Genomic DNA, 16,694 nt, shown 5'->3' with positions numbered 1-16,694 from the left:
AAGATGTGTGGCTATGAAAATAGCCGTTTGACAAAAAGCGGGGTAGGTTAGGTTATTTCTTTTCCACTTTTGCGATGGTTTTCTTGGCTGCAGCTTTCTTCTTAGGTGTCGCTTTCACTTTCTTTACTGCGGGCTTTTTAGCAACCGGTTTCTGGGCGCTCTTTTTTGCGGGAGTCACTTTTTTCTTAGGAGTAGCTTTTTTCACTTTCTCTTTTTGTGCGACTTTTTTCACTGACGCAGCTTTCTTTTTTGGCGTGCTCTTCTTTTCAGCAGGCTTCTTTACTTCTTTGGCTTCTTTTTTGTGCTTCTTGGCGACTGCAGCAGGCTTCTTTAACGGTTTGGGCTTAGCTGCAATTCTAAAAGAACCCGACGCGCCAGTTCCTTTCACTTGTACGAGCTCGCCAGCAACCACCATGCGCTTTAAATTAATCTTGACTTGCGAATCGACGTTTTCACCCACCTTGTTGTTGGCCTTGACGTGCTTGGCGATAGCTTGTCTTGACGACCCTTTGCGTTCTTTAAGCGAATTAATAGCATCGACAATCATCGCCTTGTAGGGAGCATGATCAGCAGGCTTTTTAGGCGCAGACTTCTTTGTGGCCTTTTTCGGAGATGCAGCTTCAGTCATTTTTTTTTTGTCGTGTTTCAGAGAAACGTTGCGTTCGTTTTTATAAAACTTCTAGATGTTTAGATGTTTTTATTTTTCAAGCGGAGTTTTATGCGGACTGTCGAGGAGACTTTTTTTTTTTTTTTTTTGCTCCACCGTCAGACTGCAAAGTGTGTTTTCGTGTTGACAGGCAAACCTCCACAGCTCGCGTCTCTCGCTCTCTTAAAGCTTCATTAGTTTTGAAATCTTCTAAAGAATAGTGACGCTTTGTAAATTGCGGCGTTTCGGTGCCACAGCATGTTAGAAGCGAAAGGTATCGCATCAAAACATCGAAAAAATAGTCTTTAAAAGCAATCGAGTGCGCGCATGGCCAAATAACATCAGCGCTACTTACTCTGGACAAAGCAGCTTAATTTCATCAAGAAACTGAACCATATGGCTTCCCAAAAAAGCTTATGCCAATCTCTTCTAAGCATTTGGTACCATACAAACTCAATAGAGGCGAAGGGCACAAACACGCGCGATTGCTGGAATATTTAATGCGTTAGCAACGCGTACTAACGACGATTTTTAGTTCAGACCAATTCTTTTTCTAAACACAGAGACACAACAAAGAACATTCCATGAAAAAGGAACACTATGTTGTGCTTATTCGTGTTCGTTAACAAAAACGATCGAAGGCTAAAACTGCGATAACGCAGTCAACATATATAAAGTCGCGGACACTAGAAAAAAAGGAAAAACTTAGCAACCTGAAAGTTCTGGACATCGTAAAAAAAAAAAATAAATAAAAAATAAAATTCATTATGGAAGGTAACGGTAAAAAAACGTTTGAGGAGATAAGAGAATGAGTGACGAATGCACAATACGGGGTCCATTCGGTTCTTCGTCTTCATAGTCATCGTTCGAGCGAAGCTTGGTGTTTTCTTTACAATTGTGCAGTCTTGGGAAGGCATGCAACTTTTGTTCAAGTTCATAAAGGCAAAACTGAATTAGAATATGGCGATTTTAAAAGATGCTCTACATTTCCGTTTGCTTTTCAAAGTGCAAATTTCGCTTTTGATTTCATGCGCTCATAACTGGCATTTCAAAAATGACACTTTAACACTCGTGAAAAGTGAATTTGGCGGCTTTTGCATGATGCAAAGTTATTAAAATCGCGCGAGGCATCAGTTATAAGGTGTTCACAACCGAAGTTATTGCAGATCAATTCCATCTCTCGTTTTTTCATTTTCAGAAAAGTTCATTTTTCTCCGCTTTATAACATCATAACCATTAGGCTTAGCTGCTTTAGCCTTAGCGAGGTCCTTGACATTAGAAAAGCACCAGTTGGAATTTTATTTTTGCTAAAAATAAAGGCTAACAAATGCAACAGAAATATCTATCTTGCAAGGAACTCGTTCATAATTGAAAAACAAATACAAAGTAAGCTACTTAGTTAGTTAGTTAGTTAGTTAGTTAGTTAGTTAGTTAGTTAGTTAGTTAGTTAGTTAGTTAGTTAGTTAGTTAGTTAGTTAGTTAGTTAGTTAGTTAGTTAGTTAGTTAGTTAGTTAGTTAGTTAGTTAGTTAGTTAGTTAGTTAGTTAGTTAGTCAGTTAGTTAGTTAGTCAGTTAGTTAGTTAGTTAGTTAGTTAGTCTCTCAGTGAGTTAGTTGGTTAGTTAGTTAGTTAGTTAGTTATAGTTAGTTAGTTAGTTAGTTAGTTAGTTAGTTAGTTAGTTAGTTAGTTAGTTAGTTAGTTAGTTAGTTAGTTAGTTAGTTAGTTAGTTAGTTAGTTAGTTGGTTAGTTAGTTAGTTAGTTAGTCAATCAGTTAGTTAGTTAGTTAGTTAGTCAGTCAGTTAGTTAGTTAGTCAGTCAGTCAGTTAGTTGGTTAGTCAGTCAGTTAGTTAGTCATTCAGTTAGTTAGTTTGTATCTTAGTTAGTTTGTTAGGTACTAAGTTAGGCAGATACGTGAAAAATGACGATAGATGACGATAAATGAGGACAATAATTAAAATGTAGCTACTTTGTAAAATCTTATTACTTTAACTAAAGTTTTAGTACTTTGTTAAAATAGCATGAGAACTAACGCTACCCCACAAGCTTTTTAAAGTTCTTTTTTAAGGTTTCAGCAACCCATCCGACGTTGCGAGAAACACCTGATAGTTACTGTGAAAAAAGGTATTGGCCAACTTCTCGACTGTCGCGTTTTATTCTTTCCGGGGTTTTAGGGACGGGTCATTTAGAAAACAAAATGTAAAAGAACTAGAGCGTCGTAACTTTGTTATATGTTGAGTTTTGTGCCCGTCGCAAGTTTGACGTGTTTTAATTGAAGGAATGTTTAGTTCTAGCTTTACGTTTTTTTCCTTTAATGTAAAATAAAGGGTTGTCTGCGCATGCTGTGATTTTTGTTTCGACTTTGTCAAGTGTTATGACTTTGATCATTTGCTTTATTTCGAAGTGTCTCAAGAGTGTGTCAGCTTGGAGTATGTATGAGTTTTCGACAGCGGACGTCTTTGTCTTTACCCCTCTTGTTTGTTAGACATGACGTGCAATGACCCGTTCACTTCTTTTCGTTGACGTTTTTTTTCGCATTTCAAAAAACTACTGACCAAGAGAACGTGCGCAGAAGAAAAATGACAAGGTAAAACCAACAACAAAAAACCATGCAATTAAGGATTACACACAGACAAACACGCAAGTGTAAAAAACGGAAATTTTTTTTTTTTTTTTTTTTTTTCGTGCTGCCGCTTTTTTGTTTGTTTTTTTTTGTTTTGTTTTGTTTTTGTTGCTGCTGCTGATGCTAATGCCGTCACTGCTGCTTAACCTCGCTCTTTGTTTTTTTCTCCGCTAAATATACTTTTTTGCTGAAATCCTAAGGGAGCTAAATTCTTACGGAGGCGCTTAAATCTTCTTTGTTATTTTCCTACAGCCTATAGATGGTCGCCAATCTGGGCACGTGCGTGTTCACTTTTTATTCAAGTTACGTTGGATCCTTTCAAAACTTGGAATCTTGAACATGCACGTGACCTGTGAGGTAACCGAACTGTTTTTTCTCCCTCAGGTTATAACTTAAAACGTTTCAAAGATGGCGTGTAAACCCCACCATGTATTTTTTTGTAACGGGATGCGTGTGCTCTTTTTATCCCCTAACAGCTTTAAAAAGAGATTTTGAACCCCCCTCCCCTCCCTTCCTTACACACACACACACACACACACACACACACACACACACACACACACACACACACACACACACACACACACACACACACACTTCTTTATATTCTCCTTAGTGTGTTTAAGCTCATGCCGTCATGTTTTTAACAGATGTGTGGCTATGAAAATAGCCTTTATTTTTTATCTTGTGTTCAGAGTACCGTTTATTTGGCTGCTGGTTTTGGAACCTTTTCGTTCTTCTTGGGAAGCAAAACGGCTTGTATGTTTGGCAGCACACCGCCACTGGCAATAGTAACACCTGACAACAACTTGTTCAACTCTTCGTCATTGCGAACAGCTAACTGTAAGTGTCGAGGAATGATTCTAGCTTTCTTATTGTCACGAGCAGCGTTACCGGCCAACTCCAAAATTTCGGCGGAGAGATACTCCAAAACAGCAGCTAAATAGACAGGTGCGCCTGAACCGATGCGATTGGCGTAGTGTCCTTTGCGCAAAAATCGGTGAACACGACCGACTGGAAACTGAAGTCCGGCTCTGAACGATCGAGTCTTTGCCTTGGCTTTAGCTTTTCCTCCTTTTCCACGTCCTGACATTTTAATTTCTTACACTGAGAAACAACGAGAGACAACCTAGAGATATTTGTGCGCGCTTTGAAATCAACTTACAAAATTCCTTTTTCTTATCAAAAACATTTGGTCTCGAACTGCACTTTTTTTAACGAATAGAAAAACTCCGTCAAACAATGCGCAAATTAGTTAATCTTTGAAGAACCAATGAGCTTGCGAGAAACAGAAATGTTCTCGAATTGGAGACCACAACTGCGCTTTATATAGGAAGTGATTCGGTTGCTTGTAATTTCAAATTTCAATTCTCTAAAACTCGTCGACATGTCTGACGCTCCAAAGGCCGGAGGAAAACAAGCGCCCAAGGTGGCCAAAAAGGGGGAAAAACGCGCTGGTAAGAAAGGCGGCAAGATCGCTGGTACTGGAGACAAAAAGCGCAAGAGAAAGAGGCGAGAATCCTACGCCATTTACATTTACAACGTCTTGAAGCAAGTTCACCCTGATGTTGGTGTTTCTTCCAAAGCGATGAGCATCATGAATTCTTTCGTCAACGACATTTTTGAAAGAATCGCTTCAGAAGCTTCACGACTAGCCCTCCAAAACAAGAAATCAACCATCTCTTCGCGTGAAATTCAAACAGCTGTGCGCCTCTTACTTCCCGGTGAGTTGGCCAAACACGCAGTGAGCGAAGGCACCAAGGCTGTTACTAAGTACACCAGCAGTAAATAGATGGAGCGCTATCTAAACGGCTATTTTCATAGCCACACATCTTGTAAAAGCATTGTACGCATTAGAACGCCTTAAATTGTAGTAGAGAGAAAGTACTTAAAATGCAATAGCTAGGCAGCCATTGTTTGCTCGTTTTAAATTGCGACACCGCGTCTAAAGAGCGAGCGCTTTTCTAGACTTGCTTTTTTTGATGTTTAAACGTATAGCTTTTGCATCCACTTTGGATACAAAAAGTTATTACAGTAGGTAAACGCGTGAGAAAATCTTTCAACAACTACTTGAGCGCCACCTTTTTGCTTTTGATCAAAACCTTAGCCCTTATGACCCACCCATCGTTATTATTTGCTGCTACTACCACACTTTTGCTCCTTTTTTCTTTTTTCTTTTTTTTTTCAAATGTATTGCGCGCATCTTTAGGAAATCAGACTTAAAGCAGCGCTTTAGATAAAAATCACCTTTCTAGCCCGATGATGGTGAGCAAAACACTTTATGTGTCAAGCGTCTACTCTAAACACTCAGTTAAACTATGCCTCGCTAAAAAACATTACTTAGAAATCAATTCAATTGCTTTTCATTTCGATTGAAACAAACTGAAACTGGTAAACTAAACCGTTTTTACACACCCCCTCTGCTTATCGCGGTGCAGCGTTCAAGTTCTAGATTGCCTATTAACGTTTAAAACAGATGTGTGGCTATAAAAATAGCCGTTTTTGATTGCTGAGGTGTTCCCCTTTTAACCACCAAAGCCGTACAATGTGCGACCTTGTCTTTTTAATGCGTAGACAACGTCCATAGCGGTGACTGTCTTTCTCTTGGCATGCTCTGTGTATGTTACAGCGTCGCGAATAACGTTTTCCAAAAAGACTTTTAGAACGCCTCGAGTCTCCTCGTAGATAAGTCCAGAGATACGCTTAACACCACCGCGACGAGCTAGACGACGTATGGCGGGCTTTGTGATTCCTTGGATGTTATCACGTAAAATCTTGCGATGACGCTTTGCGCCTCCTTTTCCAAGTCCTTTTCCTCCTTTACCGCGACCAGACATGATTAAAATTGTTTGAAGTTCAATTACTGTCTTTTTGCGTTTCTTTTTGTTTTTATTATGCGCTGGAAGCGCGACTTTTACCCTACATAGATGGAAACATCTTCGTCAAACAACCAATCGCAACGGTCCTTCGTCAAAAAGCCATCTGAACCAAAAAAACAAAAAAAAAAAAAAACGAAAACAAACTGCCTTGTTTTTAACGCGCGTTTTCGCATTTAACGCTTTTATCCGTTCGCAAACAGAGCAGAAAAGTTTCTTTTCGGAATTCCACTACGTCGACCTGTCTTTGAAGTGTTTAAAAAAGCAGAAATTGTAGAGGCGAGACAAACGCGCTCTCTTTTCCCGTAGCCAAAAAACACGCCTACGTGGCCTTAATGCCTTATTTTGCATTTGTACTTGAACCAATCAAAGAGCACTTTCTTAGCACCAATCAGAATGCAGCTTTAAGTCGCGGCAAAGTCTAAAAATGTCAACAAAACGCGTTAAATTGAAAAACTTCAAAAGTTCAACTTAAACTGATAAGTGTAAGCGTAACTTACAATGGCCCGCACAAAACAAACAGCTAGAAAATCTACCGGCGGTAAAGCACCGAGAAAGCAGCTGGCAACAAAAGCAGCAAGAAAGAGTGCCCCGGCTACCGGCGGAGTAAAGAAACCCCACAGATACCGACCCGGTACCGTAGCTTTGAGAGAGATCCGAAGATACCAAAAATCGACAGAGCTCCTAATCAGAAAACTACCCTTCCAGCGATTGGTTCGCGAAATAGCTCAAGATTTCAAGACTGACTTGCGTTTCCAAAGCACCGCCGTCATGGCCTTACAAGAAGCTTCAGAAGCCTACTTAGTGGGTCTCTTCGAAGATACCAACTTGTGCGCCATCCATGCAAAGCGTGTCACTATTATGCCAAAAGACATTCAGTTGGCGAGAAGAATCAGAGGAGAGCGAGCTTAAAAAATGGTGCTTCTAAACAAAACGGCTATTTTCATAGCCACAAATCTGTTAAAAGCGTTGTCGGCTTAGTGCCTTAAAACAAAACAAAACAAAAAAAAAAAACAACAAACAAACAAACACAAAGTAAACAAGTTCTACGCCTGGAACTTTGTTTTTAGAAAGATGTGTGGCTATGAAAATAGCCGTTTGACAAAAAGCGGGGTAGGTTAGGTTATTTCTTTTCCACTTTTGCGATGGTTTTCTTGGCTGCAGCTTTCTTCTTAGGTGTCGCTTTCACTTTCTTTACTGCGGGCTTTTTAGCAACCGGTTTCTGGGCGCTCTTTTTTGCGGGAGTCACTTTTTTCTTAGGAGTAGCTTTTTTCACTTTCTCTTTTTGTGCGACTTTTTTCACTGACGCAGCTTTCTTTTTTGGCGTGCTCTTCTTTTCAGCAGGCTTCTTTACTTCTTTGGCTTCTTTTTTGTGCTTCTTGGCGACTGCAGCAGGCTTCTTTAACGGTTTGGGCTTAGCTGCAATTCTAAAAGAACCCGACGCGCCAGTTCCTTTCACTTGTACGAGCTCGCCAGCAACCACCATGCGCTTTAAATTAATCTTGACTTGCGAATCGACGTTTTCACCCACCTTGTTGTTGGCCTTGACGTGCTTGGCGATAGCTTGTCTTGACGACCCTTTGCGTTCTTTAAGCGAATTAATAGCATCGACAATCATCGCCTTGTAGGGAGCATGATCAGCAGGCTTTTTAGGCGCAGACTTCTTTGTGGCCTTTTTCGGAGATGCAGCTTCAGTCATTTTTTTTTTGTCGTGTTTCAGAGAAACGTTGCGTTCGTTTTTATAAAACTTCTAGATGTTTAGATGTTTTTATTTTTCAAGCGGAGTTTTATGCGGACTGTCGAGGAGACTTTTTTTTTTTTTTTTTTGCTCCACCGTCAGACTGCAAAGTGTGTTTTCGTGTTGACAGGCAAACCTCCACAGCTCGCGTCTCTCGCTCTCTTAAAGCTTCATTAGTTTTGAAATCTTCTAAAGAATAGTGACGCTTTGTAAATTGCGGCGTTTCGGTGCCACAGCATGTTAGAAGCGAAAGGTATCGCATCAAAACATCGAAAAAATAGTCTTTAAAAGCAATCGAGTGCGCGCATGGCCAAATAACATCAGCGCTACTTACTCTGGACAAAGCAGCTTAATTTCATCAAGAAACTGAACCATATGGCTTCCCAAAAAAGCTTATGCCAATCTCTTCTAAGCATTTGGTACCATACAAACTCAATAGAGGCGAAGGGCACAAACACGCGCGATTGCTGGAATATTTAATGCGTTAGCAACGCGTACTAACGACGATTTTTAGTTCAGACCAATTCTTTTTCTAAACACAGAGACACAACAAAGAACATTCCATGAAAAAGGAACACTATGTTGTGCTTATTCGTGTTCGTTAACAAAAACGATCGAAGGCTAAAACTGCGATAACGCAGTCAACATATATAAAGTCGCGGACACTAGAAAAAAAGGAAAAACTTAGCAACCTGAAAGTTCTGGACATCGTAAAAAAAAAAAATAAATAAAAAATAAAATTCATTATGGAAGGTAACGGTAAAAAAACGTTTGAGGAGATAAGAGAATGAGTGACGAATGCACAATACGGGGTCCATTCGGTTCTTCGTCTTCATAGTCATCGTTCGAGCGAAGCTTGGTGTTTTCTTTACAATTGTGCAGTCTTGGGAAGGCATGCAACTTTTGTTCAAGTTCATAAAGGCAAAACTGAATTAGAATATGGCGATTTTAAAAGATGCTCTACATTTCCGTTTGCTTTTCAAAGTGCAAATTTCGCTTTTGATTTCATGCGCTCATAACTGGCATTTCAAAAATGACACTTTAACACTCGTGAAAAGTGAATTTGGCGGCTTTTGCATGATGCAAAGTTATTAAAATCGCGCGAGGCATCAGTTATAAGGTGTTCACAACCGAAGTTATTGCAGATCAATTCCATCTCTCGTTTTTTCATTTTCAGAAAAGTTCATTTTTCTCCGCTTTATAACATCATAACCATTAGGCTTAGCTGCTTTAGCCTTAGCGAGGTCCTTGACATTAGAAAAGCACCAGTTGGAATTTTATTTTTGCTAAAAATAAAGGCTAACAAATGCAACAGAAATATCTATCTTGCAAGGAACTCGTTCATAATTGAAAAACAAATACAAAGTAAGCTACTTAGTTAGTTAGTTAGTTAGTTAGTTAGTTAGTTAGTTAGTTAGTTAGTTAGTTAGTTAGTTAGTTAGTTAGTTAGTTAGTTAGTTAGTTAGTTAGTTAGTTAGTTAGTTAGTTAGTTAGTTAGTTAGTTAGTTAGTTAGTTAGTTAGTTAGTTAGTCAGTTAGTTAGTTAGTCAGTTAGTTAGTTAGTTAGTTAGTTAGTCTCTCAGTGAGTTAGTTGGTTAGTTAGTTAGTTAGTTAGTTATTTAGTTAGTTAGTTAGTTAGTTAGTTAGTTAGTTAGTTAGTTAGTTAGTTAGTTAGTTAGTTAGTTAGTTAGTTAGTTAGTTAGTTAGTTAGTTAGTTGGTTAGTTAGTTAGTTAGTTAGTCAATCAGTTAGTTAGTTAGTTAGTTAGTCAGTCAGTTAGTTAGTTAGTCAGTCAGTCAGTTAGTTAGTTAGTCAGTCAGTCAGTTAGTTGGTTAGTCAGTCAGTTAGTTAGTCATTCAGTTAGTTAGTTTGTATCTTAGTTAGTTTGTTAGGTACTAAGTTAGGCAGATACGTGAAAAATGACGATAGATGACGATAAATGAGGACAATAATTAAAATGTAGCTACTTTGTAAAATCTTATTACTTTAACTAAAGTTTTAGTACTTTGTTAAAATAGCATGAGAACTAACGCTACCCCACAAGCTTTTTAAAGTTCTTTTTTAAGGTTTCAGCAACCCATCCGACGTTGCGAGAAACACCTGATAGTTACTGTGAAAAAAGGTATTGGCCAACTTCTCGACTGTCGCGTTTTATTCTTTCCGGGGTTTTAGGGACGGGTCATTTAGAAAACAAAATGTAAAAGAACTAGAGCGTCGTAACTTTGTTATATGTTGAGTTTTGTGCCCGTCGCAAGTTTGACGTGTTTTAATTGAAGGAATGTTTAGTTCTAGCTTTACGTTTTTTTCCTTTAATGTAAAATAAAGGGTTGTCTGCGCATGCTGTGATTTTTGTTTCGACTTTGTCAAGTGTTATGACTTTGATCATTTGCTTTATTTCGAAGTGTCTCAAGAGTGTGTCAGCTTGGAGTATGTATGAGTTTTCGACAGCGGACGTCTTTGTCTTTACCCCTCTTGTTTGTTAGACATGACGTGCAATGACCCGTTCACTTCTTTTCGTTGACGTTTTTTTTCGCATTTCAAAAAACTACTGACCAAGAGAACGTGCGCAGAAGAAAAATGACAAGGTAAAACCAACAACAAAAAACCATGCAATTAAGGATTACACACAGACAAACACGCAAGTGTAAAAAACGGAAATTTTTTTTTTTTTTTTTTTTTTTCGTGCTGCCGCTTTTTTGTTTGTTTTTTTTTGTTTTGTTTTGTTTTTGTTGCTGCTGCTGATGCTAATGCCGTCACTGCTGCTTAACCTCGCTCTTTGTTTTTTTCTCCGCTAAATATACTTTTTTGCTGAAATCCTAAGGGAGCTAAATTCTTACGGAGGCGCTTAAATCTTCTTTGTTATTTTCCTACAGCCTATAGATGGTCGCCAATCTGGGCACGTGCGTGTTCACTTTTTATTCAAGTTACGTTGGATCCTTTCAAAACTTGGAATCTTGAACATGCACGTGACCTGTGAGGTAACCGAACTGTTTTTTCTCCCTCAGGTTATAACTTAAAACGTTTCAAAGATGGCGTGTAAACCCCACCATGTATTTTTTTGTAACGGGATGCGTGTGCTCTTTTTATCCCCTAACAGCTTTAAAAAGAGATTTTGAACCCCCCTCCCCTCCCTTCCTTACACACACACACACACACACACACACACACACACACACACACACACACACACACACACACACACACACACACACACACTTCTTTATATTCTCCTTAGTGTGTTTAAGCTCATGCCGTCATGTTTTTAACAGATGTGTGGCTATGAAAATAGCCTTTATTTTTTATCTTGTGTTCAGAGTACCGTTTATTTGGCTGCTGGTTTTGGAACCTTTTCGTTCTTCTTGGGAAGCAAAACGGCTTGTATGTTTGGCAGCACACCGCCACTGGCAATAGTAACACCTGACAACAACTTGTTCAACTCTTCGTCATTGCGAACAGCTAACTGTAAGTGTCGAGGAATGATTCTAGCTTTCTTATTGTCACGAGCAGCGTTACCGGCCAACTCCAAAATTTCGGCGGAGAGATACTCCAAAACAGCAGCTAAATAGACAGGTGCGCCTGAACCGATGCGATTGGCGTAGTGTCCTTTGCGCAAAAATCGGTGAACACGACCGACTGGAAACTGAAGTCCGGCTCTGAACGATCGAGTCTTTGCCTTGGCTTTAGCTTTTCCTCCTTTTCCACGTCCTGACATTTTAATTTCTTACACTGAGAAACAACGAGAGACAACCTAGAGATATTTGTGCGCGCTTTGAAATCAACTTACAAAATTCCTTTTTCTTATCAAAAACATTTGGTCTCGAACTGCACTTTTTTTAACGAATAGAAAAACTCCGTCAAACAATGCGCAAATTAGTTAATCTTTGAAGAACCAATGAGCTTGCGAGAAACAGAAATGTTCTCGAATTGGAGACCACAACTGCGCTTTATATAGGAAGTGATTCGGTTGCTTGTAATTTCAAATTTCAATTCTCTAAAACTCGTCGACATGTCTGACGCTCCAAAGGCCGGAGGAAAACAAGCGCCCAAGGTGGCCAAAAAGGGGGAAAAACGCGCTGGTAAGAAAGGCGGCAAGATCGCTGGTACTGGAGACAAAAAGCGCAAGAGAAAGAGGCGAGAATCCTACGCCATTTACATTTACAACGTCTTGAAGCAAGTTCACCCTGATGTTGGTGTTTCTTCCAAAGCGATGAGCATCATGAATTCTTTCGTCAACGACATTTTTGAAAGAATCGCTTCAGAAGCTTCACGACTAGCCCTCCAAAACAAGAAATCAACCATCTCTTCGCGTGAAATTCAAACAGCTGTGCGCCTCTTACTTCCCGGTGAGTTGGCCAAACACGCAGTGAGCGAAGGCACCAAGGCTGTTACTAAGTACACCAGCAGTAAATAGATGGAGCGCTATCTAAACGGCTATTTTCATAGCCACACATCTTGTAAAAGCATTGTACGCATTAGAACGCCTTAAATTGTAGTAGAGAGAAAGTACTTAAAATGCAATAGCTAGGCAGCCATTGTTTGCTCGTTTTAAATTGCGACACCGCGTCTAAAGAGCGAGCGCTTTTCTAGACTTGCTTTTTTTGATGTTTAAACGTATAGCTTTTGCATCCACTTTGGATACAAAAAGTTATTACAGTAGGTAAACGCGTGAGAAAATCTTTCAACAACTACTTGAGCGCCACCTTTTTGCTTTTGATCAAAACCTTAGCCCTTATGACCCACCCATCGTTATTATTTGCTGCTACTACCACACTTTTGCTCCTTTTTTCTTTTTTCTTTTTTTTTTCAAATGTATTGCGCGCATCTTTAGGAAATCAGACTTAAAGCAGCGCTTTAGATAAAAATCACCTTTCTAGCCCGATGATGGTGAGCAAAACACTTTATGTGTCAAGCGTCTACTCTAAACACTCAGTTAAACTATGCCTCGCTAAAAAACATTACTTAGAAATCAATTCAATTGCTTTTCATTTCGATTGAAACAAACTGAAACTGGTAAACTAAACCGTTTTTACACACCCCCTCTGCTTATCGCGGTGCAGCGTTCAAGTTCTAGATTGCCTATTAACGTTTAAAACAGATGTGTGGCTATAAAAATAGCCGTTTTTGATTGCTGAGGTGTTCCCCTTTTAACCACCAAAGCCGTACAATGTGCGACCTTGTCTTTTTAATGCGTAGACAACGTCCATAGCGGTGACTGTCTTTCTCTTGGCATGCTCTGTGTATGTTACAGCGTCGCGAATAACGTTTTCCAAAAAGACTTTTAGAACGCCTCGAGTCTCCTCGTAGATAAGTCCAGAGATACGCTTAACACCACCGCGACGAGCTAGACGACGTATGGCGGGCTTTGTGATTCCTTGGATGTTATCACGTAAAATCTTGCGATGACGCTTTGCGCCTCCTTTTCCAAGTCCTTTTCCTCCTTTACCGCGACCAGACATGATTAAAATTGTTTGAAGTTCAATTACTGTCTTTTTGCGTTTCTTTTTGTTTTTATTATGCGCTGGAAGCGCGACTTTTACCCTACATAGATGGAAACATCTTCGTCAAACAACCAATCGCAACGGTCCTTCGTCAAAAAGCCATCTGAACCAAAAAAACAAAAAAAAAAAAAAACGAAAACAAACTGCCTTGTTTTTAACGCGCGTTTTCGCATTTAACGCTTTTATCCGTTCGCAAACAGAGCAGAAAAGTTTCTTTTCGGAATTCCACTACGTCGACCTGTCTTTGAAGTGTTTAAAAAAGCAGAAATTGTAGAGGCGAGACAAACGCGCTCTCTTTTCCCGTAGCCAAAAAACACGCCTACGTGGCCTTAATGCCTTATTTTGCATTTGTACTTGAACCAATCAAAGAGCACTTTCTTAGCACCAATCAGAATGCAGCTTTAAGTCGCGGCAAAGTCTAAAAATGTCAACAAAACGCGTTAAATTGAAAAACTTCAAAAGTTCAACTTAAACTGATAAGTGTAAGCGTAACTTACAATGGCCCGCACAAAACAAACAGCTAGAAAATCTACCGGCGGTAAAGCACCGAGAAAGCAGCTGGCAACAAAAGCAGCAAGAAAGAGTGCCCCGGCTACCGGCGGAGTAAAGAAACCCCACAGATACCGACCCGGTACCGTAGCTTTGAGAGAGATCCGAAGATACCAAAAATCGACAGAGCTCCTAATCAGAAAACTACCCTTCCAGCGATTGGTTCGCGAAATAGCTCAAGATTTCAAGACTGACTTGCGTTTCCAAAGCACCGCCGTCATGGCCTTACAAGAAGCTTCAGAAGCCTACTTAGTGGGTCTCTTCGAAGATACCAACTTGTGCGCCATCCATGCAAAGCGTGTCACTATTATGCCAAAAGACATTCAGTTGGCGAGAAGAATCAGAGGAGAGCGAGCTTAAAAAATGGTGCTTCTAAACAAAACGGCTATTTTCATAGCCACAAATCTGTTAAAAGCGTTGTCGGCTTAGTGCCTTAAAACAAAACAAAACAAAAAAAAAAAACAACAAACAAACAAACACAAAGTAAACAAGTTCTACGCCTGGAACTTTGTTTTTAGAAAGATGTGTGGCTATGAAAATAGCCGTTTGACAAAAAGCGGGGTAGGTTAGGTTATTTCTTTTCCACTTTTGCGATGGTTTTCTTGGCTGCAGCTTTCTTCTTAGGTGTCGCTTTCACTTTCTTTACTGCGGGCTTTTTAGCAACCGGTTTCTGGGCGCTCTTTTTTGCGGGAGTCACTTTTTTCTTAGGAGTAGCTTTTTTCACTTTCTCTTTTTGTGCGACTTTTTTCACTGACGCAGCTTTCTTTTTTGGCGTGCTCTTCTTTTCAGCAGGCTTCTTTACTTCTTTGGCTTCTTTTTTGTGCTTCTTGGCGACTGCAGCAGGCTTCTTTAACGGTTTGGGCTTAGCTGCAATTCTAAAAGAACCCGACGCGCCAGTTCCTTTCACTTGTACGAGCTCGCCAGCAACCACCATGCGCTTTAAATTAATCTTGACTTGCGAATCGACGTTTTCACCCACCTTGTTGTTGGCCTTGACGTGCTTGGCGATAGCTTGTCTTGACGACCCTTTGCGTTCTTTAAGCGAATTAATAGCATCGACAATCATCGCCTTGTAGGGAGCATGATCAGCAGGCTTTTTAGGCGCAGACTTCTTTGTGGCCTTTTTCGGAGATGCAGCTTCAGTCATTTTTTTTTTGTCGTGTTTCAGAGAAACGTTGCGTTCGTTTTTATAAAACTTCTAGATGTTTAGATGTTTTTATTTTTCAAGCGGAGTTTTATGCGGACTGTCGAGGAGACTTTTTTTTTTTTTTTTTTGCTCCACCGTCAGACTGCAAAGTGTGTTTTCGTGTTGACAGGCAAACCTCCACAGCTCGCGTCTCTCGCTCTCTTAAAGCTTCATTAGTTTTGAAATCTTCTAAAGAATAGTGACGCTTTGTAAATTGCGGCGTTTCGGTGCCACAGCATGTTAGAAGCGAAAGGTATCGCATCAAAACATCGAAAAAATAGTCTTTAAAAGCAATCGAGTGCGCGCATGGCCAAATAACATCAGCGCTACTTACTCTGGACAAAGCAGCTTAATTTCATCAAGAAACTGAACCATATGGCTTCCCAAAAAAGCTTATGCCAATCTCTTCTAAGCATTTGGTACCATACAAACTCAATAGAGGCGAAGGGCACAAACACGCGCGATTGCTGGAATATTTAATGCGTTAGCAACGCGTACTAACGACGATTTTTAGTTCAGACCAATTCTTTTTCTAAACACAGAGACACAACAAAGAACATTCCATGAAAAAGGAACACTATGTTGTGCTTATTCGTGTTCGTTAACAAAAACGATCGAAGGCTAAAACTGCGATAACGCAGTCAACATATATAAAGTCGCGGACACTAGAAAAAAAGGAAAAACTTAGCAACCTGAAAGTTCTGGACATCGTAAAAAAAAAAAATAAATAAAAAATAAAATTCATTATGGAAGGTAACGGTAAAAAAACGTTTGAGGAGATAAGAGAATGAGTGACGAATGCACAATACGGGGTCCATTCGGTTCTTCGTCTTCATAGTCATCGTTCGAGCGAAGCTTGGTGTTTTCTTTACAATTGTGCAGTCTTGGGAAGGCATGCAACTTTTGTTCAAGTTCATAAAGGCAAAACTGAATTAGAATATGGCGATTTTAAAAGATGCTCTACATTTCCGTTTGCTTTTCAAAGTGCAAATTTCGCTTTTGATTTCATGCGCTCATAACTGGCATTTCAAAAATGACACTTTAACACTCGTGAAAAGTGAATTTGGCGGCTTTTGCATGATGCAAAGTTATTAAAATCGCGCGAGGCATCAGTTATAAGGTGTTCACAACCGAAGTTATTGCAGATCAATTCCATCTCTCGTTTTTTCATTTTCAGAAAAGTTCATTTTTCTCCGCTTTATAACATCATAACCATTAGGCTTAGCTGCTTTAGCCTTAGCGAGGTCCTTGACATTAGAAAAGCACCAGTTGGAATTTTATTTTTGCTAAAAATAAAGGCTAACAAATGCAACAGAAATATCTATCTTGCAAGGAACTCGTTCATAATTGAAAAACAAATACAAAGTAAGCTACTTAGTTAGTTAGTTAGTTAGTTAGTTAGTTAGTTAGTTAGTTAGTTAGTTAGTTAGTTAGTTAGTTAGTTAGTTAGTTAGTTAGTTAGTTAGTTAGTTAGTTAGTTAGTTAGTTAGTTAGTTAGTTAGTTAGTTAGTTAGTTAGTTAGTTAGTTAGTTAGTTAGTCAGTTAGTTAGTTAGTCAGTTAGTTAGTTAGTTAGTTAGTTAGTCT

At 39.4% G+C, this 16,694-nt stretch overlaps 4 protein-coding genes and 2 pseudogenes across 4 annotated transcripts; 4 read left to right on the top strand and 2 right to left on the bottom strand.

The window, feature by feature from the left end:
- Positions 1 to 3,967: 3,967 nt before the first annotated feature.
- On the bottom strand, positions 3,968 to 4,357 carry LOC149887769 (histone H2A, orphon). Its single transcript, XM_090088862.1, has one exon. The coding sequence runs from the start codon at positions 4,355 to 4,357 to the stop codon at positions 3,968 to 3,970; it is 390 nt and encodes a 129-aa protein (XP_089944988.1).
- A 294-nt stretch (positions 4,358 to 4,651) lies between these two features.
- On the top strand, positions 4,652 to 5,056 carry LOC149887768 (late histone H2B.L4 pseudogene; annotated as a pseudogene).
- Positions 5,057 to 6,641: 1,585 nt separating this feature from the next.
- Positions 6,642 to 7,052, top strand: LOC149887767 (histone H3). The gene has a single exon (XM_090088861.1). It carries the CDS (start codon positions 6,642 to 6,644, stop codon positions 7,050 to 7,052), a length of 411 nt encoding a protein of 136 aa, XP_089944987.1.
- A 4,146-nt stretch (positions 7,053 to 11,198) lies between these two features.
- On the bottom strand, positions 11,199 to 11,588 carry LOC149887766 (histone H2A, orphon). Its single transcript, XM_090088860.1, has one exon. It carries the CDS (start codon positions 11,586 to 11,588, stop codon positions 11,199 to 11,201), a length of 390 nt encoding a protein of 129 aa, XP_089944986.1.
- A 294-nt stretch (positions 11,589 to 11,882) lies between these two features.
- Positions 11,883 to 12,287, top strand: LOC149887765 (late histone H2B.L4 pseudogene; annotated as a pseudogene).
- A 1,585-nt stretch (positions 12,288 to 13,872) lies between these two features.
- LOC149887764 (histone H3) lies at positions 13,873 to 14,283 on the top strand. The gene has a single exon (XM_090088858.1). The coding sequence runs from the start codon at positions 13,873 to 13,875 to the stop codon at positions 14,281 to 14,283; it is 411 nt and encodes a 136-aa protein (XP_089944984.1).
- The last annotated feature ends 2,411 nt before the right edge of the window (positions 14,284 to 16,694 follow it).

Source organism: Hydra viridissima, unplaced genomic scaffold (genome assembly GCF_058129835.1).
Source record: "Hydra viridissima isolate aposymbiotic clone 2 unplaced genomic scaffold, HvirCarnegie_v1 scaffold_5, whole genome shotgun sequence".
NCBI lineage: Eukaryota > Metazoa > Cnidaria > Hydrozoa > Anthoathecata > Hydridae > Hydra > Hydra viridissima.
The sequence above is the reverse complement of the archived record's forward strand: the minus strand, read 5'-3'. Positions and strand labels throughout refer to the sequence as shown.